Source organism: Pelophylax lessonae, assembly GCF_965119305.1.
Source record: "Pelophylax lessonae genome assembly, chromosome: 7".
NCBI lineage: Eukaryota > Metazoa > Chordata > Amphibia > Anura > Ranidae > Pelophylax > Pelophylax lessonae.
The window spans coordinates 193959621-193984245 of record NC_138774.1 but is presented as its reverse complement, the minus strand read 5'-3'; the positions used below and the strand labels follow the sequence as shown (position 1 = coordinate 193984245).

Here is a 24625-nt window from a genome sequence, read left to right as displayed (position 1 = left end):
CACACCACTGGGCTGGGCCTATCTTAAGGAATAGGCCTGGAGCTGCAGCTCCAGTAGCCCCTATGTTATACCAGCCCTGCAGGAACTAAGAGGCCAAGCCCAACCCCTGAAAAACAGCCCCACACCATAACCCCCCCCCCCCCTACCAAATAATTTGGACTAGTGCACAAACCAAGGTCCATAAAGAAATGGATGAATGAGTTTGGGGTGGAGGAACTTAACTGCAAGCCAGGCCTTCTCGTCCAACATCAGTGCCCGACCTTTACAAATGCACTTCAGGAAGAATGGTCAAACATTCCCATAGACACACTCCTAAACCTTGTGGACAGCCTTCCCAGAAGAGTTGAAGCTGCAAAGGGTGGGCCAAATCAATATTGAACCCTACGGACTAAGACTGGGATGCCATTAAAGTTCATGTGCGTATAAAGGCAGGCGTCCCACCATTGATAATATGGTGTATGTAACATACGTGTCCATTCTGATCTTACTTAGCAGGGGATCACTTTAGGGTGGAATGGAGAGATTGAATGGAGGACTGAGATGGAACGGAGGATGCCTGTGTGGCAAAGGCCTATCTGCGTTGATCCCTGGCACCAGTTACATGCTATTTTACTATTTCTAGTTTTCTCTAGAAACATGAAACAGAAAAGGTGATTCGTTGTTTTGGGCAATGCAGACAGATTTTCCTTTACAGTAGATCTAAGCATAGTTATAAAACATATTCCCTTTGACTGAAATAAAAGTCATAAACTGTAGTGAGAGGGCAGCCATAACAAGCAGTGTAGAAGAATGCAGCCGGGCTGGAAAAAGTGACCTCATTGAGGCTAGTGATGTAACTTGTTTCTGCAGAACATTGCATCATCCTACTAACCGGCTTATGTATGAACTTTCTTACCTCGTGTGGCCATCAGCAACAATTCACAAACTTCCCTCACACGTGTAATGGAGCCGTAATATGCTTGATGGGGAAGGGGGAGAATAAAGCAGAATGTTGGAGCTAAAGCTGGGCATAGACATTAGAGATCAATTGGACATGATTGCACAATCTGACTTCTGACAAAGTCCCTGGCCCAGTATTTTCCCCCTAAACAGGAGCACTCTAGTAGCATGGGGAGGGGGCGGCAGATGGTCCTGGTGTCTGGCAAAACAGAAGTCATCAGGCAAAGTTTTTTTCTACCCATTCTTGTCGTCATGTGCTGCCCTAATGACTTGGGGGACGGACACTCTAATGTCATCCAGTGTCTATGCACTTTAAGGTGCCACCATTCTATCTGTTTAATGAAACCAGGGCTTTTTTTCCAGTGGGAACGCGGAGTAATGTGGGCACAGAATGTATGTGCTGGAAAAGCTTGGGTGTGCTTGAAGTTCTATTGAAGCTGACTGCTGGGGATCTATTGTAATTGGGGGTTGTAGTGTTGCTGGGAGGGTGTCAATTGTTGCTGAAGGCATCTACAATTGCAGTGGGATCTACTGTTGCTGAAGGGGGATCTTTCCTATGTTGTTGGGAAGGATCCAGTGTTGAGAGGGAAGGGTTCATTGACGCTGGGTGCTGGGGGGTATTGTTTCCAGGAGTGTTATTTTGTTGCTGAGATATATCTATTGCTAAGATATATCTATTGTTGCTGGTGGGGATATATTGTTGCTGGAGGTGCATTTTGTTCCTAGGGTGTATTCTGTTCCTACGGGAAAAGGTCTATTGTTGCTGAATTGGTACTGACAGTTGTTCTGGTCCCCCTCAAAACATCGCTCCGGTCCTCCTAGGTCATTGAAATAAGCGGAGGCCATCTTTTTGTCGCTCATCTCTGTGCCCAGCCTCTGGCAGCGCTGAATTGGCGCTAACAGATGTTCTGGTCCCCCTCAAAACATTGCTTAAGTCCTTGTAGGCCATAGAGATAAGCAGAGGCCATCTATCCTTCACTCATCTCTGTGCCCAGCCTCTGCCAGCACTGAATTGGAGCTGACAAATGTTCTGGTCCCCCTCAAAACCTTGCTCCAGTCCTCCTAGGTCATAGAGATGAGCGGAGGCCATCTTTCCTTCCCTCTTCTCTGTGCCCAGCCACCACCAGTGCTGGATTGGTTCCTGGAGCTACTGATCTCCAGGCAAACCACCAGAAAGTGGCGGGGTAGAGAGCCCTCCCGCTGCTTCTAAAAGCGATCCACTGGCAATTCCACAGCTCGGGCTACTTTTAGCGCCTGAGGCAAAAATGAATACTGGAGGTATGGCATCTAGCTGCAGCCATAACTCCATTATTAATTGTCAAAGTAATGATGTGTTTTCTCAGTTTGGCTGTCAGAAAGTTGCTTTTGTGCCTCAGGAAAATACTTGTGCATAAACATAAGCTGGAATTGTTTGTCAAAATGAGCCTTAAGCCCTCGCTCACATTGGAGTAACTTATCATGCGATTTGAGTTGCACCCTATTGTCGGCAATGGCCATGTTAAAACCAGTGTGACACTGACTTTGCTGTGCCGCATCGATTTGAAAAAGTCGTTTTTGCACTACTTTTGGTGTTTTCGGGTGCGACTTGCATAGACATCTGACATCAAAGTCGCATCGACATGCTGCATTGAAATCGCGCAATTGCAGATGAAGTCGCATGATTTCACAGCCGCATTCAATGTGAATGAGGGCTCAAAGGTAACCAAGAAAAATGCAGTCCAATTATTGTACACACGAGGGCAAAGTCTGTGCTGATAAAGTGACTGTGAGGAGCTACACCAATAAACCGCATTACTGATGCCGTCTCTCCTCAGAAAGTGGTGTCACAGAGTACACAGTCTCCGGTCACATTATATGGAAAGTTCTCAGCTTAAAGAATGCAGCCTGACAGGAAGAAGTGACATCACCTAAGACTCCGGTTTTGCAGACTTCTAGAAAATCAACAGACTCCCCGAACACCCTTTGTGTGGAGGTGGCTGCATTTTCTTCAGCTAGCTAGGCCTCAACAACTGATTGCTAAACACAGCGACTAGTCAGCTCCTGTCCTGGGGCCTTTATGATACTGTATTGATTAGATATAATAACGGCAATATGTTAATATTGTTCCCTTATGTAAACGGATGATTTCTTCCAGAAAAAAGGCCGTTTTGGGTGGATTCTGTACAAAGGCAGCGCCTATTAGATAAGACCTGAATGTAGTAATGCAAGGGCCTTGGTTGTGAAATCATCTGGGAAGGGTGCCACTTCAAATGAACATGCGTGTAATTTTTTTCTTCCTCTTTTCCTCTTGACAACGTTTATGATCCAGCCTGCTCATTCAGCACCACTGAATTTTGGAGTGGACCCTGCCCTGGTGGTTGCTTTAATGCCCTACGCTTGGTGGACCTTCCGTAACAGGGGGTCTAAAGTTCTGGTAAGGGAATCACCTTATCTGTGCACGTGGTGATCGTCAGGATTGTGTCTTCACTCATGGTGCTGGAATTCTTTTGCATTCATTTCTGCACTTCAGCATCTGGTTTCACGGACTTTATGGACTCTGTTCATTCATTGTCTTTTCATTTTCATCTATAATGTGGCGCTGTACTTGATTATACATTGTTTTTGGTTTGATAACACCTTTGTACTGGCAGCCTATATTTATGTTTGTGTACTGAGCGCAGCTATCTTCCATTTTTTAATTTATAAAACATAGCTGTAGCCATGGGCCGTACATCTTCCTCAGGTTGTATAAGGACCCTTTCACATGGGGCTAGGGTTGCCACTTTCTCTTCAAGCCAAACTCGAACACCTTAGCGGCGCACAGTAAACTTTTTTGTTTTAGTATACACTATAGGATTCAGTGGCGGCTGGTGAATGAAAATTTTGGGGAGGAGGCAAAACCAACCCCTTACCCCCCCCCCCCCGGCCGGCCGGCAATCAAATCTCCCACCCCCTCCCAGGACGGACATCTGGCTACCCAGCCGGACAGCCAGCATCCTTACCTGCTCCTTCCCCGAGAGGCTGTACAACTTCTCCCTCTTCTTGGCCAATGGCCAATAAAATCGCTTCTCTTTTCAGCCAATCAGGAAAGGGGTCTCACGACCTGCTTCCTGATTGGCTGGGAGTCTAATCACGTGCTTCAAAAAAAAATCCCCCATTGGAATCCACACGTCCGGCGCCCTGCATGTAGATTAGGGGGCCAGACGCATGGATGGGGGGGCGGCGCCCCTGCACCCCCAATGGATGGCCCGCCACTGATAGGATTGTAACAGACCTGGAACACCTTTGGGCACTCCATAGAGAATAGTAATGTGGCTCACCTCCTGTCAAGTCCTGTTCCGAGCCACATTCCTGTGTAAATAATGTGTCCGGGTTTCAGGTGGACTGAAACCCGGACACATGATTAAAAACCCGGACTGTTCGGGTGAATCTCAGCCATGTGGCAACCCTACATGGGGCGGACGCTGGCAGCGGATCTGCCCACTCACAAGGAGCTCTCTCCGCTATTCTCTGCTGAGCAGGCGGATTACAGGTCTGTGTCAACTGATACAGAGCGGACACAGACACAGCCCGCTGTTCTCTATGGGACAGTTGGATGGAAACCGAATGAGTCCGCCTGAAAAACTGACAGGCGGACCTGATCGGTACGTCTGTGTAAAAGGGGCCTAAAATACCCCAACCAAAAGCAGACTGTACACTTGTATAAAGTGGGGAAGGGTTAGACCCTCTGTCATGTTTTTATTGCTGTCTGTGTCTCCATTGGAGAGATTCACCACTATATTTGTACTGGTGACCATTATCACTAGGGGAAAAAGTCAGGGGAAGTCCAAAATTTTAGTCATCGCCTGAACAAGAGGTAAGTTGGCATCTTCCAATGCGCACACCTATTCCAGGGACATCTGTCTAATTGGAGTTCCCCTTACTTTGGGAAATTTACTCTAACTTCCCGTTCCTGTCCCTGGGATAGAAAGTAAAGGGAAATTTCCCCAATGATACACAGACAGCAAAAACTAAACTAACAGGGATTTTAGGCCTTCCCTACTCTATGCAAAGCCTAAGCATACACTTGAAGTTGGGGGGGGGTCAGTAAAAATAGGTGGTTGAGGTGAGTTATTATGGCCTCCCAACCCTTTTGTCACAGTCATTGGGCAGTATCACCACTGAATGTGACCTATTCAAGTGCATGGGGCTGTGTTGCAATTGCAAGCAAAACGCTAAGTTGACTGTTGTGGCACAGATTTCCAATAAAAAAAGGCATTTTGGCTGCAGAAGAAAAAGAAAACAAACGCAGGAATTCAGGAAGCAGAAGTATTGCCTCCTTATTGCCTGTCAGCGGCACCACTCCACTGCAGGCCACTTTTCAAAGACCAATGCAGGTGTAAATGAGCCCAAAGAGTTTTGACTATACATACTGTACACTTTATGTGGAATTGCCTAGTTATACAGAGCAAATGGAAAATATTCACAGCGCTTCACATTTTCCACATTTTGTTATGTTACAACCTTATTCCAAAATGGATTAAATTCATTTTTTTCCTCCCCATAATGACAACGTGAAAGAAGTTTGTTTGAAATCTTTGCTAATCTATTAAAAATAAAAAACAAAAAAATCCCATGTACAGAAGTATTTACAGCCTTTGCCCAATACTTTGTTGAAGCACCTTTGGCACCAATTACAGCCTCAAGTCTTTTTGAGTATGATGCTACAAGCTTGGCACACCTATTTTTGGGCAGTTTCTCCCATTCTTCTTTGCAGGACCTCTCAAGCTCCATCAGGTTGGATGTGGAGCGTCGGTGCACAGCCATTTTCTGATCTCTCCATGTTCAATCGGGTTCAAGTCTGGGCTCTGGCTGGGCCACTCAAGGACATTCACAGAGTTGTCCTGTAGCCACCCCTTTGTTTTCTTGGCTGTGTACTTAGGGTTGCTGTCCTGTTGGAAGATGAACCTCCTCCCCAGTCTGAGGTCCAGAGCGCTCTGGAGCAGGTTTACATCAAGGATGTCTCTATACATTGCCGCATTCATCTTTCCCTCAATCCTGACAAGTCTCCCAGTTCCTGCTGCTGAAAAACATCCCCACAGCATGATGCTGCCACCACCATGCTTCACTGTATGGATGGTATTGGCCAGATGATGAGCGTTGCCTGGTTTCCTCTGGACATAATGCTTGCCATTCAGGCCAAAGAATTCAATTTTTGTTTCATCAGACCAGAAAATGTTGTTTCTCATGGTCTGAGAGTCAGGTGCCTTTTGGAAACTCCAGACGGGCTGGTATCTGCCTTTTACTGAGGAGTGGCTTCTGTCTGGCCACTCTGCCATACAGGCCTGATTGGTAGAGTGCTGCAGAGATGGTTGTTCTTCTAGGAAGGTTCTCCTCTCTTCACAGAGAAATGCAGGAGCTCTGTCAGAGTGACCATCAGGTTCTTGGTCACCTCCCTGACTAAGGCCCTTCTCCCCCGATCGTTCAGTTTGTCTGGTGGCCTGCTCTAGGAAGAGTCCTGGTGGTTCCAAACTTCTTTCATTTACAGATGATGGAGGCCACTGTGCTCATTGGGAACTTCAATGCTGCTGAGATTTTTCTGCACCCTTCTCCAGATCTGTGCCTTGATACAATCCTGTCTCGGAGGTCTACAGACAACTCCTTGGACTTCATGGCTTGGTTTGTGCTCTGACATGCACTGTTATCTGTGAGACCTTTATACAGACAGGTGTGTGCCTTTCCAAATCATGTCCAATCAACTGAATTTACCACAGGTGGACTCCAATCATGTTGTAGAAAAATCTCAAGGATGATCAGTAGGAACAGGATGCACCTGAGCTCTTACTGGAGACAGGAGGTCTATCTGCTTACTAAAATACTACGACAACCTCTCCCCTGCAAACAGGAAATTTGTTTATTCGGTCTGCTTTAGGCTCCGTTCAAATATTGGCATTTCGATTCTGCCTGCGATTCCAAATCATTGCAAATGGCGGGATGCCCGTGTGATTCCCGTGACTTGCAATGGCACCCCAAATGCAGCACGATTGTGCTGCGATTGTCTCCAGACGAATCCCGGTAAAATCGTGCAAACAGATTTCGGGACACCTGTCGACCAAAAGAAGTTATTTTTTTTAGCAAAAGGCGTCCCGCGATTTTGATTTTACCATGATTCGTTGGGCAACAATCCTGGCAAAATCACGCCGCATTTGGGGTGCCATTGCAAGTCATGGGAATCGCAGAGGCGTCCTGCCATTTGCAATGATTCAGAATCGCAGGCAGAATTGTGGCGATTATGCCTGCGATCCGAGACGTCAAAATGTGAATAGAGCCTAAGGCTCGGGTCACACTATTGCGATGCGGGAAGGCTGCGAATTCGCAGCCTTTTCCCGCATCGCACACGCACCCCCGGCAGTTCACACTGCCATATGCGATCCGCTGGGGGTGTCAATGTAATCTTAACGACACCCCCAGTTTGATCGCATATCGCAGTGCGATCGTGCAGTTCGCACAGGATGGGATCGCACAAGTGTGAACCGCTGTGCGATCCGATCCTGATGCGGCTGCAAAAATGCCTCCTGTGCGTGTTTGCACCGGGTGCGATGCGAATTTAGCCATACAAACTGTATGGCTAAACTCGCACCGCACAGCTGATCGCATGTAATGTCGGAGCAGTGCGCTCCGACATTACATGCGAACCCGGCACTCGCATCAGTGTGAACCGGGTCTGAAACTAGCCTTGCTTGCTACACTAGAATTTTTTCCTTAAAAAAAAACAAAAAAACGTTGTAGTTGGTCCAAAGGGCTATTGCTAAAGGGGTGAATGAATCCATCTCACTTATCCTTTTGCATAGGACAATTTGAGATAATGATTAACCAGATTGTGCCATATAAAAAGGCATGTACAGAAAAAGGAACTGTAAAGTGTATGTAAACCCTAACAATGAACTTTTTCTCCTTGCTCCCACTTGGCCTGTTAAATATGCCATTAAAAGCTCTGATGAAGTGGGTCTACCCTTGAAATGCCTCGGGGTAATGCACGCTAGTGACAACGGCTGCATGCTGTCTAACAGGATCGGTTACAGGGATTTCTTCTCTATGTTGAGGGTTGAACAGTTCTCTTTCTAATGTTTTTTACACATGAAGACTAGTTAGTATAGAAAGTTTGTAAGGACCAGTCTAAAAATGCACAAATTTGATCATGGATGTCACATAAGTGATATCTGTTCCATTCTGCTCCGATTCAGGAGGAGATCTGTTCACAAATCCCCTGCTGAATGGAAAGGAGCATGCCTGTGTGAAAGGACTCGAAAGCTGATCATACTCTAGTCTAGTAGAATTTGAGTCAAAACTTTTTGTTTTAACTTCAATACTGGGCACTTTCACCCCTTCCTGCCCAGGCCAATTTTCAAGGTTCAGTGGGCTTTTTAATTTATTGCTAAACAAACGAAAAAAGATCAAACATTTTGAAAAAAAAAAATGTTTTTCTTAGTTGCTGTTATAAAATTTTGCATATAAGTATATGAGTTTTTTTTTTCTTTAATGTGTGCTGATGAGGCTGCACTGATGGGGACTGATGGGGACTGGTAAGGCTGTACTGATGGGGACTGGTGAGGCTGCACTAATGGGGCTGGTGAGGCTGCACTCATTGGCTCTGGTGAGATTGCAGTGCACTGATGTGCACTGGTCGGCACTGATAAGGCTGCACTGATGGGCACTGATGAGGCTGCACTGATGGGCACTGATGAGGCTAAACTGGTGGGCACTGATAAGCTGCACTGATGAGGAGCACTAACAGGGCTGCACGGATGGACACTTGATAGGTGGCACTGATGATCACTGATGGGCACTGACAAGCTGCAATGATTGGCACTGTTGGGGCTGCATTGATAATCAGTGCCCTGATTATCAGTGTAAATTTGCCCTGCTGGCTGTGCCGGTTATCCGCTCTCCTGTCCTCACACAGGGACAGTGCATAAGGAAAGCACTGCCAATAACCAGCAAGTTTGTTTACATGTGATTAGCTGTGATTGGACACAGCTGACCACATGGTAAAGGACCACTATGATGGGGCCTTTACCTTGATCTGTGATCAGCTGTGTGCAAAGGACACAGCAGTCACAGAGCGCGCCCGGGAAATGTGTTCTGGGAGGATGCCCATGGATGCCGTCCCAGAACAAGAGAGCCACGCTGTAGCTGTCTTTCTGCTATGGCATGGTACTGAGGTGGTTAAGAGCATTCAAATGATTTTCTAATGGTTAGTAGGGTCAAGTAGACATTAATTTACGGCTGTGGTGACAAGAAAACTTGAAGGAGCAGGATGGACATTTTTTCTCAAACAAACTTCTCACAGTGAATGTGGTTATCGTTTGGGAAAGTCCATTCACTCCAAAATTGAATGTTAAAAGCAAATGTTTTTAAAGTACTTTTAAATGACATTCGTCATCAAATGTACTGATAAGAGTTTTTGTAAGAATATTCGTACAAGCATTCGTTTGAAAATCTACTAATATATGGCCAGCTTTAGGCTCCGTTCACATGTAGGTGTTTTGGGGCGTTTTTGGGGAGTTTTTCTGCTCTAGGATCAGCTCTCAAAACGCCCAACAAGACAAATCCTATTCATTTCAATGGCCCCTGTTCACGCCTGTAAATCACGGTAAAAATTGTGGTAAAAATCGCAGTAAAATCGTGGTAAAAAACGCGCGGAAACGCTACGCTCAGGTGTGAATGTAACCTTAGTGTTTCTGTGTTCTTATTGTACAGAAACGACAACCTTTTCATTGTGTTTGTCAGTTCTCTATTACTAAAATTCCATATATGAAGTGTTCAGTGTACAGCCTGTCTATTTTCATCCGATGGGACCGTATCGCCATATGTCTGTTTTCAGTGGATCTTGTTGGATTGGATGTTAGGCGGATGTCAACACATGTCCTCTGACTTCTCCCTCCCCATAGAGGACAATGAGTGGCCTAATCGGGTCCAACTGAAAAACGGAAATGCGGACCCGATCGGTCCATTCGTGTGAAAGGGGCCTTACTAGAACTGTGTAATATGAGGGCCTACCTAATCTATGTAATATGAGGGCCTACCTAATCTATGTAATATGAGGGCCTACCTAATCTATGTAATATGAGGGCCTACCTAATCTGTGTAATATGAGGGCCTACCTAATCTGTGTAATATGAGGGCCTACCTAATCTGTGTAATATGAGGGCCTACTTAATCTGTATAATATGAGGGCCTACCTAATCTGTGTAATATGAGGGCCTACCTAATCTATGTAATAAGGGCCTGCCTAATCTGTGTAATATGAGGGCCTACCTAATCTGTGTAATATGAGGGCCTACCTAATCTGTGTAATATGAGGGCCTACCTAATCTGTGTAATATGAGGGCCTACCTAATCTATGTAATATGAGGGCCTACCTAATCTGTGTAATATGAGGGCCTACCTAATCTGTGTAATATGAGGGCCTACCTAATCTATCCAATCACTTCGTATCCAGCCGGGCAGGCCTGCGCACTACATAGTTGTTGGTAGATCTAAAGGAGATGGTACAATCAGACTGTAACGTTTGTGTAATGAGTTTAAAGGCTGCGTAAGACATTTTTTTATTTTGTAATTTTGTTTGAAATATAGAAAACAATAATAAAAAAATGTAATGAATACAAAAAAGTCTCAGTTGTTTTCCTTTAAGCGCCTTGTAACGTTAAAAAACCATATCCGTGGAGAAACCATACCCTCGTCACTTCCGTGCTGAAACAGCTGAGCAGCGCAGCAGTGCGCATGCTCAGAGCCCCGGATACGTGATTGAACATTAAAGAATTAGACAAGTGCGCATGCTCGGTGGGCATAAAATTCTCACGGCACTGTGTCTAATGTAAAACTTGCGGCGCTTACATTAAAACTGCTCATCTGAAACGTAAATCATCTCCGCTCTTCGCCCTGTCACTGCCCTCATCTCCGGTAATAAATATAAAAGCGGCGGTGGGAGTATGAGATGTAAATGTGACGGCGATCGTGGCTCCGTGATCCGCTTTTATATTTATTACCGGAGATGAGGGCAGTGACAGGGCGAAGAGCGGAGATGATTTATGTTGCAGAGGAGCTGTTTTAATGTAAGCGCCGCAAGTTTAACTACCGTGAGAAATCCATACCCTCCGTAGCTGAACCGGAAGTGACGAGGGTATGGTTTTCTCACGGGTATGGTTTTTTCACGGAACACGCCTCTAAAGCAGACCCTCAATGTCTCCAGACATGGTGGTAAAATTGCATTGCTACTCCTGCTGATCTAATAATAATGATGAAATAAATAACCCAGGCTCCCTTCATCCCTGGCTAGAGGCCAATCATGGTCCCCGAATGGTCCACATCCTCTTTGCGGGTCACGAGGACTTCCTGGGTCACAGGGGAGACGCTGGGACTTCCTCTGTCCTATCACTATGTGCTATACATCAGGACGTTTTTCTGAAAAGCGGAAATGTCAGAAGCAGAAATGAGTCCTAATGTTACGTAACATTAAACTCGATTGTGTACCACATGTAACTTTCAAAGAGGAAAAATTGTGCAATGTGACCCATGGGTTGTATAGCTCACAGGCCATCCAATCAGATTTGAGCAAAGCTTTATACAGTGTGTAGAGTACAGGTGTTATTTTTCTCAAAATTGAATAAATGATGAGAAACAAATCAGAGGCTTTGAATGGATTGCGATGGCTATGTATTAAAATAGCAACTTTCTGTGTATTAGAAGAAGAGAGGTCAGTGTATCCTGATGTCTGTGTATTAGGAGGAGAGGAGAGCTCAGTGTATCCTGATGTCTGTGTATTAGGAGGAGAGGAGAGCTCAGTGTATCCTGATGTCTGTGTATTAGGAGGAGAGGAGAGGTCAGTGTATCCTGATGTCTGTGTATTAGGAGGAGAGGAGAGGTCAGTGTATCCTGATGTCTGTGTATTAGGAGAGGAGAGGTCAGTGTATCCTGATGTCTGTGTATTAGGAGGAGAGGAGAGGTCAGTGTGTCCTGATGTCTGTGTATTAGGAGAGGAGAGCTCAGTGTATCCTGATGTCTGTGTATTAGGAGGAGAGGAGAGGTCAGTGTATCCTGATGTCTGTGTATTAGGAGAGGAGAGGTCAGTGTATCCTGATGTCTGTGTATTAGGAGGAGAGGAGAGGTCAGTGTATCCTGATGTCTGTGTATTAGGAGAGGAGAGATCAGTGTATCCTGATGTCTGTGTATTAGGAGGAGAGGAGAGGTCAGTGTATCCTGATGTCTGTGTATTAGGAGGAGAGGAGAGGTCAGAGTATCCCGATGTCTGTGTATTAGGAGGAGAGGAGAGCTCAGTGTATCCTGATGTCTGTGTATTAGGAGGAGAGGAGAGGTCAGTGTATCCTGATGTCTGTGTATTAGGAGGAGAGGAGAGGTCAGTGTATCCTGATGTCTGTGTATTAGGAGGAGAGGAGAGGTCAGTGTGTCCTGATGTCTGTGTATTAGGAGAGGAGAGCTCAGTGTATCCTGATGTTTGTGTATTAGGAGGAGAAGAGAGGTCAGTGTATCCTGATGTCTGTGTATTAGGAGAGGAGAGCTCAGTGTATCCTGATGTCTGTGTATTAGGAGAGGAGAGGTCAGTGTATCCTGATGTCTGTGTATTAGGAGGAGAGGAGAGGTCAGTGTATCCTGATGTCTGTGTATTAGGAGGAGAGGAGAGGTCAGTGTATCCTGATGTCTGTGTATTAGGAGGAGAGGAGAGGTCACTGTATCCTGATGTCTGTGTATTAGGAGGAGAAGAGAGGTCAGTGTATCCTGATGTCTGTGTATTAGGAGGAGAGGAGAGGTCAGTGTATCCTGATGTCTGTGTATTAGGAGAGGAGAGGTCAGTGTATCCTGATGTCTGTGTATAAGGAGGAGAGGAGAGGTCAGTGTATCCTGATGTCTGTGTATTAGGAGAGGAGAGGTCAGTGTATCCTGATGTCTGTGTATTAGGAGGAGAGGTCAGTGTATCCTGATGTCTGTGTATTAGGAGAGGAGAGCTCAGTGTATCCTGATGTCTGTGTATTAGGAGAGGAGAGGTCAGTGTATCCTGATGTCTGTGTATTAGGAGAGGAGAGGTCAGTGTATCCTGATGTCTGTGTATTAGGAGGAGAGGAGAGATCAGTGTATCCTGATGTCTGTGTATTAGGAGGAGAGGAGAGGTCAGTGTATCCTGATGTCTGTGTATTAGGAGGAGAGGAGAGGTCAGTGTATCCTGATGTCTGTGTATAAGGAGGAGAGGAGAGGTCAGTGTATCCTGATGTCTGTGTATTAGGAGAGGAGAGGTCAGTGTATCCTGATGTCTGTGTATTAGGAGGAGAGGTCAGTGTATCCTGATGTCTGTGTATTAGGAGAGGAGAGCTCAGTGTATCCTGATGTCTGTGTATTAGGAGAGGTCAGTGTATCCTGATGTCTGTGTATTAGGAGAGGAGAGGTCAGTGTATCCTGATGTCTGTGTATTAGATGAGATTGATCATTGTGATCTGACGTCTGTGTATTAGATGAGATTGATCATTGTGATCTGAGTCTGTGTATTAGATGAGATTGATCATTGTGATCTGAGTCTGTGTATTAGATGAGATTGATCATTGTGATCTGAGTCTGTGTATTAGATGAGATTGATCATTGTGATCTGAGTCTGTGTATTAGATGAGATTGATCATTGTGATCTGAGTCTGTGTATTAGATGAGATTGATCATTGTGATCTGACGTCTGTGTATTAGGATGACAACACTGTATGATTGTTTTGGAAATACAACATTTGCCTATTTGAAATCCTCCCATTTGTAACCATTTGTTTTATTTCCCCAACAGCCTGAGTCCAATTCTGCCCGAATCTGGCATTGTCGCTGACATCGACATTGAGACGGCCCTAGAGCCCAGCAAGGAGCAGTTCTACCAATTAAAGAGCCAGCCAATCCCTGCCAGGTGAGAGAATTGTGGCTTTGTTGGAACCAGACACTGGTGACACCCACGCAGGAAGAATGCGCAGTGTAGACACAAATATGGGAGACAAGCAGAGATAGTCAACAGGAAGAGCTGATAAACTTCAGATGAACACAACAAAAAAAGCAGCAATGCTGAAAACTCCTGACATGCTGAGATAAGAGGGACACACACTCAGCAATTCCGAAAATACAATTTCCTAAATCAGGCATCCCGTACGGTCTGTACAAATTCAGTTTCTTTAACAGGAAACGTGTGTATTCCAGTGCGTGAACATTTTTATTTTTTATGGTTAGGTTGACCCGATGTCCTCATACACACAGGTGTACTAATTTATTCTCCAAATTTACTAGATCTAATGTCACGTATGTTCATGTGTATGTTTATGCGCATATGGCGTTGAGCGTAAATGCATTCTGCTGCCCAATTCATTTCATCTATCCGTTGGAATACATTTACGCTCATGAGAAGTGATGTTAAACCCGCGCTAAAATTAAGTATAGTGTAATAATAATATATAAATCAATAGATGTTGCAGCTGCTGCTCACCAAGTAAAAAACTCAGAAAACATATTAAAACAAAATAACACAGCGTTTACGCTCATCCATACGCGTTTTTGTAGATTCATGCATGTAAAAATGTAAATTATGCTCATAAGCTTTTCTCTGAACGCAGCTTTGGTGCGTTTTTTAGGTTTCATTCACACTCCCCGTAAAAAACTAATTTACAAGTTTTTATTTACGGATCTGAGAACAGCTGCATAGTTTTCATTGGAGACATTCACACAGGTGCATAAACATGCACGGCGTTCAGATCTGTAACGCAAATCCAAAAAATCTGCGTCGGCGGACCTACATATACATGTATGCCAGGTGCAGGTATTGGAAAAAAAAGAAAGAAGCAGGACAATTATCACAAGGCTATTTACTGATCATTATGCAGGAATTTTTGTAAGTGAAAAAAAACTTGTGTAATAAAATTAGTACATTTTTTATGCCCATGTGAATGTAGCTTAAAGACCAGGCCTTTTTTGGCACGTTTTGTTTACAAGTTAAAATTATTTTTTTTTTTTTTATTGAAAATGACTTATAACCCCCAACCATTATATATATATTTTTAGCAGAGACCCCTAGGAAATAAAATGGCGATCGTTGCAATGTTTTATGTTGCACGCTATTTGTGCAGCGGTTTTTCAAACACAACCTTTTGGAAAAAAAACACTTTCATGAATTAAAAAAAAAAAAACGCAATTTATACACCAATTTTTTTTGTTAAATATGAAAGATGAAATTACGTAAATAAAGTAAATAGATTGCTAACATGTCACACTTTATAACTACACATGCTCACCAAATGGCGACAAACTACGGTACTAAAAAATCCCCATAGGTGATGCTTTAAAAACGTTCAAAGGTTAACTGTTTAGAGTTACAGAGGAGGTCTTGACCTATAGTTATTGCTCTCACTGTAATGTTCGCAAAGATGCCTCACATGTGTGACGCGAACACCATTTACATATGCATGCATTTTACGTATGCATTCGATTCTGTGCGCAAACACGCATATATGGGGGGAGATATGGGGGCACTTACAATTTTTTTCTTTCTATTTATTTTTTACATTTACACTGCCCCTTTTTTTTTTAACCTTTATTTCTATTACAAGGAAAGTAAAAACAGGATAACAGGTTCTCTTTATGAAGAGATTGGGGTCTAAAAGACCCCAAATCGATCCTTTACCTTTAGGCCCCTTTCACGCGGGGTGGATCCATTTGGACGGGCTCTGCTTGCTTAGCGGGGATTGCTCTGTTGATCCCCACTGTGCAGGTGGATGGCAGCTCCATCTTCACTCACTGTGCAGAGACGGACCTGTCAGAGTCCCACTCTCCTCTATGGGGAGATTGGATGAAACGGACTGCCTGTCCAGTTTTATACAATCTCATCTAAACTGACCCGCTGGACCGATGGCGAACGTATCGCCATCCGTCTGTTTTCAGCAGATCTTGTCGGATCTGATGGCAGGCAGGTGTCACGGATAGATGTCCGCTGACATCAGCCTCCCCATAGAGGTCAATGGGTGGCCCAGTCAAGTTCTCCTGAAAACGGACAAGCAGACCCGATCAGTCCGATCATGTGAAAGGGCCTTGAAAACAAAAGATCTAAAAAAAAAAAATTGGGATCTTTTGCTTGTAAAAGAAAAAAAAAAGGTTTACTTCCGCCTTAGACTGGAAGTGACGCCATGACGCCGCTCCGGTCCTCCAAAGCCATAGAGGTATTTAGAGATGGCCTCTGTGACCAGCTGGCCACACTGTCTGATTGTTTTTTTTCCGGGTGCGCTGGTAAAATCGGTAAGTATGAGATACAGTGGCTTGAGGGGGATGGGGGATGTCCACTTCCGCCACGCCTAAAAGCGATCCAACTGCTAATGAGCTGCTCAGACTGCTTTCATTAAAAAGCCAGCCGCCGGCTAAAAATGAATTCCGAAGTTATGGCTGATAGTTTCAGCCATAACCCCGGTAAAGCATTTGAAAACCGCAATGTATATACACGTATTGCCGTCGGCATATGGTTATGCCTCTCAACACTGCTCTTAACATTTTGATTTAAACGCTCGATATGCATTGGCCACATAGGCTAAATGCATTTAGAGACATACAAAAAAAGAAATGTTCACCTGTGAAAGCTGCGTTTTTTATGCCATGTTCATGAGGCCTAAATGTTCACTTGTTTGCTGCTCCATATTTCTATGAAGACTTTTCATATTTAGATTTGTAGGTGCTCTCTCTTCTATGTCAGATAAGGCCGTTAGCTGAGATAAAAACATTTGCAAGAAAAGCCACAAAAATAATATGTTTAAAGAATCTTTACGGGTCTTACTTCACCCACAGATTTGAATAGTGATAAGAGGAACATTATGTTGCATTGTTATCATGCAAATATAGCTACCCTACATGTATGTAATTGCAATCTATACATTCATTTTCTGCAGCATTTATCAAATCCTAAAAAAATAGAGTATCTGTATATGTAATATCTCTATTTTTTTTTTTTTTTTTTATGTTGGCTGTTACCCAAGAGGTTAGATCAGGACAAAATAAATAGCGGCGGTTCGTTGTCTGCTGTGCACATGTGGAATCAATGCTCAGCTCAGATAATCAATGTGAACAGCAACACGTGATGGGCAATAGCAGGCCAAAAAAACATTTACAATCCTGTACCTTTTACTGCATGATGTCATATCACTTTTCTAAAATAACTGTATAGTGTCCAGCATGTTTCTCATTATCCTACAACATACAGAAGGACCCAGGAACTCCTCCTTCTGGTTGTGGCTGGTACTGCAAAATGATTTCCCTATTTGTAATGTTTTACTTATTTGTGACTGTAGGGGGGCTGCCATTTCTGGACTTTGCCTGAAAATCCGAGCTTCAATACTTTCTAAATCAATATCCAGAAACAAGCATGCACATCAAAGATCATTTATGCTACTCTAATGCACAGACCCTTGTTTAAGTGTCAGTTCATATTTGCGCGATGTGGGAACGCTGCGAATATACAGCGTGTTCCCGCATCGCATCCGCACAACAGGCGGTTCACACTACCATATGCAATACGCTGGGGGTGTCAATTCAAAGTTAACGACACCCCCAGATCAGATCGCATATGGCAGTGCGATCTGAAAGTTCACACAGAATCGGATCGCACTATGTGAACCACCATGCGATCCGATTCTGCTGCGGACCAAAAAAACCATGCGAGTTTCAGTGCGATTGCAGGGTGCAAATTCAGCAATACAAACTATGGCTGAATTTGCACCGCTCAGACATTGCATGTGATTTTAGGAGCAGTGCGTTCCGAATTACATGCGATCTCTGTGATCGCACAAATGTGAACCGGCATTTATACTTTCTAGTTGGATTTCACCTTTATTTATGCTTTGCAGAAAGAAAATAAACAGCACATTGCTGCTGTCAGAAGAGTTTGAGAAGAGTTTGAGAATAGTTTACCTACACTGGGCTTTCTTCTGTAATCTCAGAAGCCGATCGTCAGGTGACGGCGACCAATCAGCGGCCGGCACCCGCTGATTGGTTTGTGCTGCAACCCAACGCAGCACAGCGGGGGCCGCGCAGGCACACTCCCTAGCCCAGCGCACGGGTCATGTACTAGGTACATGATTCTGTGCAGGAGATCCGCCTTGCTGCAGTATAGGTACTGTATATGGCAAGCGGTTAAGAAAAAATATGTATTGTTTAGTTATTGATAGTGTGGAGAAAACATCTGTCAGGTTTTCATTGCCACCTGTGCCCCCATTAGAGAGAGTCACCCTCTCTATTTGTAATGTTACAGTTTTTACTGAAAGTGAAAGTAATCCAAAAATTTTGGTTTGTTTCCAGATCAGCAATAGAGGGAAAATCCTCCAATGGGGACACTAGCTTTGGTGGTCCTGGTGACAACCAGGAATTCCCTCACATTGGGGGGGGGGGGGTTTCCCCTCACTTCCTGTTTTGGCTATGGGACAGGAAGTAAAGCGAAATCCTTCCAATGGCACAGATGGCAAAAAAAAAAACTGCCAACCATGATATCCCTTTTTTACTCTATTCAGAATGGAAAAAATATATAATTCCCCCAAGACCAGAAATTTTTGTCAGGGATAACCTGAATTTATTTACTGAAACTATTTCAACATGAATACATTTCTGATCTGTTTTTAACAGCTTCCCAATACAATACAACATATAATTTAGGATTTTCTCAGGAATGTCAATGGAAGTTCTGTAAAGACCTGTTTGAAAGATAACTTAGTAGCAGAACCAGTCATAACCAGGCTTATGCAATAACTTAAAGTCTTCAATTATTACAATTGCTGAGACATGCTTATGAAAGGTTTTTATTTGTCCCTTTATGTAACCTAACATGCACTGTCTGACCCTAGGACACACAGGAAATATTTTTTCTATGTCCTATTCAGGAACTGCACTACAATGATCTGCGATAAAATGCAGACATGCTTGCATGTTATCACAGCACACTACACAGGATTGGATGTCACTGTCCAACAGCGCAGCACATTGTGCTTCTGTTCAGCAAGGGTCATCAAACTATGGCCCTCCAGTTGTTCAGGAACTACAATTCCCATCATGCCTAGTCATGCCTAGTTGTACAATTCCTCATGGAACGCGTAGTTCTGCAATCGAAGGAGGGCCGTAGCTTAAGGACCCCTGCTGTACAGTGACATGATTGAAGTGTAACGTTGGTACACTTTATATAACGTTTGCAAAAAAAAATAAAAAATCTGCACCTTTTATCATTAAAAAAGCAATCCTTGAGTTCCAGTTTAGTGATTTTGCTGAGAATGTAATGTCACTAGTTTTCTGCTGCGACAGGAGGAAGAATTTCCTCAGTCTCCTCTCCCCCAATCATCAGACATTGTACATTGTAACAGAAAGTCACAAGGTGAGCGGCCACAGCAGGGGCTGATCTGTGCAGGCATTTATAGACACAGACAAATACTAAACAGGCACCAACATTTACATAACAGTACAACCTCTGAGCAAGAATCTCTGTTTGGGAAATAAATTCTGATCCTGGATGATGCCTCACCAAAGTTGGCGCTGTCCTTCTTGTAGGAAAGTATAGTTACATAGTTGGTGAGGTTGAAAAAAAACACCAGCCCAGTTCAAACTGTGTGGTGTGTGTTTATGTTAATAATAATAGCCCTGTATATTGTGCTTTTTAAGATGCCCATCTAATAGTTTTTTGAAACTTTTGACACTCCCCACAGACACCACCACTTGTGGAAGGGAGTTCCACATCCTTAATGCTCTGACAGTAAAGAACCACCTACGTAATTTAAGGATTAAACCGCTTATCTAGTTTCAGTGAATGACTTTTTTTTTTTAAACACCCTGCATCTAAATAGTTTTTAGGCATGATGAAGGCATTGTCGGGTGTCATACCCTTGGGTCATACCAACATTAATTCCCAACTCCCTGCCTCCCATATCTTGTACAACTCTACATCCCCCCCCCCCTTTTTTTAAATATTTTTTTTCTTTCTTTACTTCTTTTTCTGCCTTTTCTTTCTCTTTATCTCTTTATATGTAAAACTTAAGCGGTTTCCTCTACAGTCATGGGTCAGCATGGACCTACCTTTTTCATAGTGTTCCCTTTCTTGGGCTTGTACTGTAAGATACTACACATTTATTTGATTATCTGCTTTGTATATTGCGTATTCATCACCTTCTCCAAGCTGATGAATTGTATTTACGTTATACCTGTCAAATTGAAGATGTACCTTGTACCCATGGATGTTTCCTTCTTTTTGATCCTTGCACATTGATTGTTTTGGCAACTGCCTTCTCTTTCTAAATACAAAATTAATATAAAATATCCTATGCTAGGTTGACTTTGCAGATTTATTTTTTTTACTGATCTTTATGTTTTTTTTTTTGCAGTCAGACGCCAGCATCCTCCCCTCAGACTCCGTTACAGTCCTCCAGTGTCATGTCTTCGCGGGTTCTTCTCCGGCAGCAGCTGATGCGCGCTCAGGCTCAGGAGCAGGAACGGAGGGAACAGGAGCAGAAGGCCACTCAGCTCTTGTCGGAGCGTGGCAATGTCCCACCAGCTACACCCGCCATCAGTGTGACTCAGCCAACTCGGCCCACTCCAGCGCAGGTGCCGCTGGAGGTGCTAAAGGTATAACCAGTGAACAGGCAATGTATGTTGTGTAAAAGGTCTTGTGGCCTCCCTTCATACGTGTTATCTTCACACAGGTGCAGACCCACCTGGAGAATCCAACGAAGTACCATATCCAGGAGTCACAGAGGCAGCAGGTCAAGCAGTACCTCTCCACCACCCTCGGAACCAAGATGCCCATACATGCATCTGCTCCAAGCACCACCACTTCAGCTCCCCCTTTGACCGGGATATCTCCTCAGACAGAACAGACGCACCTTCCATCGGCCAGCAGCGCTCCCAACAGCCCCCTGGCCCAGCTGAAAATTGGCTCCAACTCAGAGAAGGAGGTATGAGATAAAAACCGGGGCTGCGATGTTTCTCACTTTTCTCTGCACTTTTCACTTATTGCTTTCTGCACATATGATGTTTACTTCTGTTGCTCTGCGATACTACTGAAAAAATACTCAACCACTTGCTGACCGCCCTATAGCTCTTCTACTGCTACAGGGCGGCAGCTTTGCGCTGGATCACATATATATATATATATATATATATATATGTGTGTGTGTATATATTGATATTTAGAGATATATCTATCATATATATATATACGCACAGTATGTATTTAGATAGATAGATATATAATATAATTTCTGCACTCTCGCCTGTAGGGGGCATGTGCCCTGTTGCAGTGGAAAGCCGATCTGCAAATCCCGGGCACTCAATGTCTTCCGGCACCCTGGGATCATTAGTTAAACACAGAGAACTGAGATATGTCTATGTAAACAAGGCTTATCTCAGTTCTGACAGGGGGAAGGGAGGATCTTGTGTTCCTGCAAAGCAGAGACTAGAATCGATCTCTTCCCCTAGTGAAAGCAGCACACAGTGTACACAAAAACACTGGCTAGGCACACAGTTAAACCCTTTGATCACCCCAGATGTTTAACCCTTTCTCAGCCAGTGTTATTAGTACAGTGGCATGTGCATATTTTTAGCATTGATCACTGTGTTAGTGTCCCAAAATTGATGCTATTTTTTTGTTTATAGCACAAAAAATAAAAACCGCAGTGGTGATCAAACACCACCAAAAGAAATCTCCATTTGTGGGAAAAAAATTATATACATTTTATTTAGGGACAGTGTTGCACGCAATTGTCAGTTAAAGTATCGCAGTGCAATGGCCTGGTCATGAAAAGGGGGGAATCTTCCGATGGTCAAGTGGGTTATTAACCCAATTTTCTATGGGGTCTGCTGAAAACTCAAATGTCAATCGAGATTAAAGCCTATCTGGAGAATGGAACAATGCTCCCTTGCAGTGGGGCTCCCATCTTTTTACAAGGGTTAAATGCTTGTATAGTTCTAGGGTATTAGAAAAAGCACATTTACTTACATATTCCCATACCCCCATCTGCCAGTGTTCTCCTTTTCACCACTACACTCCCACGGAGGACTGTCTGTCAAGGTCTTCATGTCCAGTGCATAGCTATGGGCTCTACATTGTACTTGATGACATCAGAGGGCATGTGACTGCCCGAGCATAGGGGAGAAGAGACTGCAAGGAGCAGACTAGAGGAGGATCAGGTAAATAAAACTTCTTCTAGTATCCAAGACCTAATCAAGCATTTAACCTTTTAATGGCAGGGCCAGCTCCACTGCAAGGGAGGATTTTTACTTCCCTTGGAGGCTTTGATACAGAGAATGGATGCATTAATAGAATGTCATAAGAGTCCAATAATTAAACCTTTAATTCTGTCAATAGAGTGTGAAATCTATCCAAAACCTAAGGCCCTTTTCACATGAGAGGTTTGATCGGGGCCAGCTGTCCATTTTTCGATTCTCCTCTATGGGCATTTGGATGTAAATGGACTTGTGTCCATTTACACCCGGCTACCTCCAGGTTTCAAACTGATCCGAAAAAAAAAAAAGCGGGAGGGGATCCGTTCCCACCCACCTAGTCAGATTGGATCGGAGGTCAGCCGGTCTATTTACATCTTGCTACCCATAGAGTAGAGCATGCTGTGTCCACCCTGCATTATCTAAGTGGACACGGACCGGTTATCTGACTGCTCAGCTCAGCAGAGGATCAGTGGACACATCCCCTAGTAAGCAAAACCAGATCCGACCCATGTGAAAGGGGCCTAAAGTTAAAAAAAAAAAAATGAGGGGGAGGGAGGAAAAGGGGGTGGAGTTGGTTATTGCCCAGAGTTGTACTTTAAGTTTCAATAGAGCATAGAACAGGTTGAACCTCTGTGAGGTCTTTATTCCTGTCTGTGTCCTGTTGGGGGGATTTTTCCTCACTTCCTGTCCCAGAGACACAATAGAAAGTTAGAGGAAATTTTTCCAAAGTGAGGAGAGAAATCCCCTCCTAGACAACTGGAACTGTAACAGGTGTCTATATGGGAAGATTTTCTCTCACCTCTGGTGTTCTGATGACGATAGTAACAATAAGGACTTCCCAGTGACAAGGCAACAATAGTCACTAAGATAAATAAATCCCTTTCACATGGGGCGGACTGTGGCTGTGATCCGCTTGCTCAGCAGGGGATCTGTCCACTGATCCCTGCTGAGCAAGTGGAGACAGACACAGACCACTCTCCTCTATGGGCCGCTGGATGTAAACTGCGCCTGTCTGTTTACACCTGGCTGCCATCAGATCCGCCAGATGGATGGTAAATGTATCCTTATTTGTCTGTTTTTGGCAGATCGGATCGGATTGGATGTAGGCGGGTGTAAATGGACACATGTGTATTTACACCCGTCGTTTCATTGAAACGAATGGAGGCTCCGATTGGGTTCACCTGAAAACTTCACAGGTGGACCCGATCTGAACGTCAGTGTGAAAGGGGCCATAGAGAGAAGTGAATCTTCTAGGCAGGGACATAGACTGTAATAACACCCCTTCCTGGACTTGGCTTTGAATTTACTTTAACCACTTCAGCCCGGAAGGTTTTGCCCCCTTAATGACCAGGCCATTTTTTTCAATTTGGCACTGTGTTATTTTAACTGATAAATTGCGCGGCTGTGCGACGCTGTACCCTAATAAAATTGATGTCTTTTTTTTCCCCCACAAATAGAGCTTTCTTTTAGTGGTATTTAATCACCTGTGCGATTTTTATTTATTGCGCTATAAACAAAAAACTAGCGGCTATTCTGAAAAAAAAAAAACAAAACAATATTTCTCACATTCTGCTATAAAACATTCCCAAAAAAAAATTAAAAATCTAATTTTTTCATCATTTTAGGCCAATTTGTATTCTGCTACACAATTTTGGTAAAAAAAAAAATCCCAATAAGCGTATTTTGATTGGTTTGCGCAAAAGTTATCGCGTCTACAAACTAGTAATGGTGGCGATCTGCGATTTTTAGAGGGACTGCGACATTGCACCAGACAGATCGGACCCCTAACTGACATTTTTGACACTTTTGGGGGGACCAGTGACATTACTACAGTAATCAGTGCTAAAAATATGCACTATTACTGTAATAATGACACTGGCAGGGAAGGGGTTAACCCAGGGGCAATCAAAGGGTTAAATGTGAGCCTAGGGGGTGTTTTCTAACTGCATGGGGGAGGGACTTGTGGACTCAACACAGAGACCTGTGATCCTAAGTAGGAGGCTCACAGGCGCTCTGTGTTCATTCCAGAGAGAACCACGGTCTGCTGTGTTTACAACATCTGACTGTTGTTCTCTCTCCACGGGAGCGATCGCAGCTGCCTGGTGGCAATCGCGGCCACCCGTCCCATGGATCGGCTTTCCCGCTGCATAATGAGGGTGGGCACACGCCTCCAGTGGCGCTCGTGTGCCCCAAGGAGCTTTCCCACACCCCCGGTTCGCGCAGCCAAGGCAGCCAGCCAATTGCAGTTGGCAAGTGGCTAAACTCCAATTTTTCTACATTTTTGAGTAAGAATCAGGATCCCTGTTAAAACTGAACTCTAGCATTACCTTCAGCCTTGCACAGTTGTACAGGCTCCTCTTCTCTACTGGTATTGCTTATTCTGATTTCACTGCACACTCTGAGCTTCCCACAGTGTGCTTTAGAAGCTGAAGTCAGATGGAGCCCACCTCATTTCCTGGCTGGA

The 24625-nt window shown here is 44.1% G+C and overlaps 1 protein-coding gene across 1 annotated transcript in view; it reads left to right on the top strand.

The window, feature by feature from the left end:
- The window catches only part of TFE3 (transcription factor binding to IGHM enhancer 3), a 65314-nt gene that overhangs the window by 10379 nt on the left and 30310 nt on the right, over positions 1-24625 (top strand). The window contains exons 2-4 of the mRNA XM_082262823.1: positions 13736-13849; positions 20322-20562; positions 20640-20891. Of these exons, the coding sequence (XP_082118949.1) occupies positions 13736-13849; positions 20322-20562; positions 20640-20891 (607 nt within the window). The remainder of the gene's footprint in view (positions 1-13735; positions 13850-20321; positions 20563-20639; positions 20892-24625) is intronic.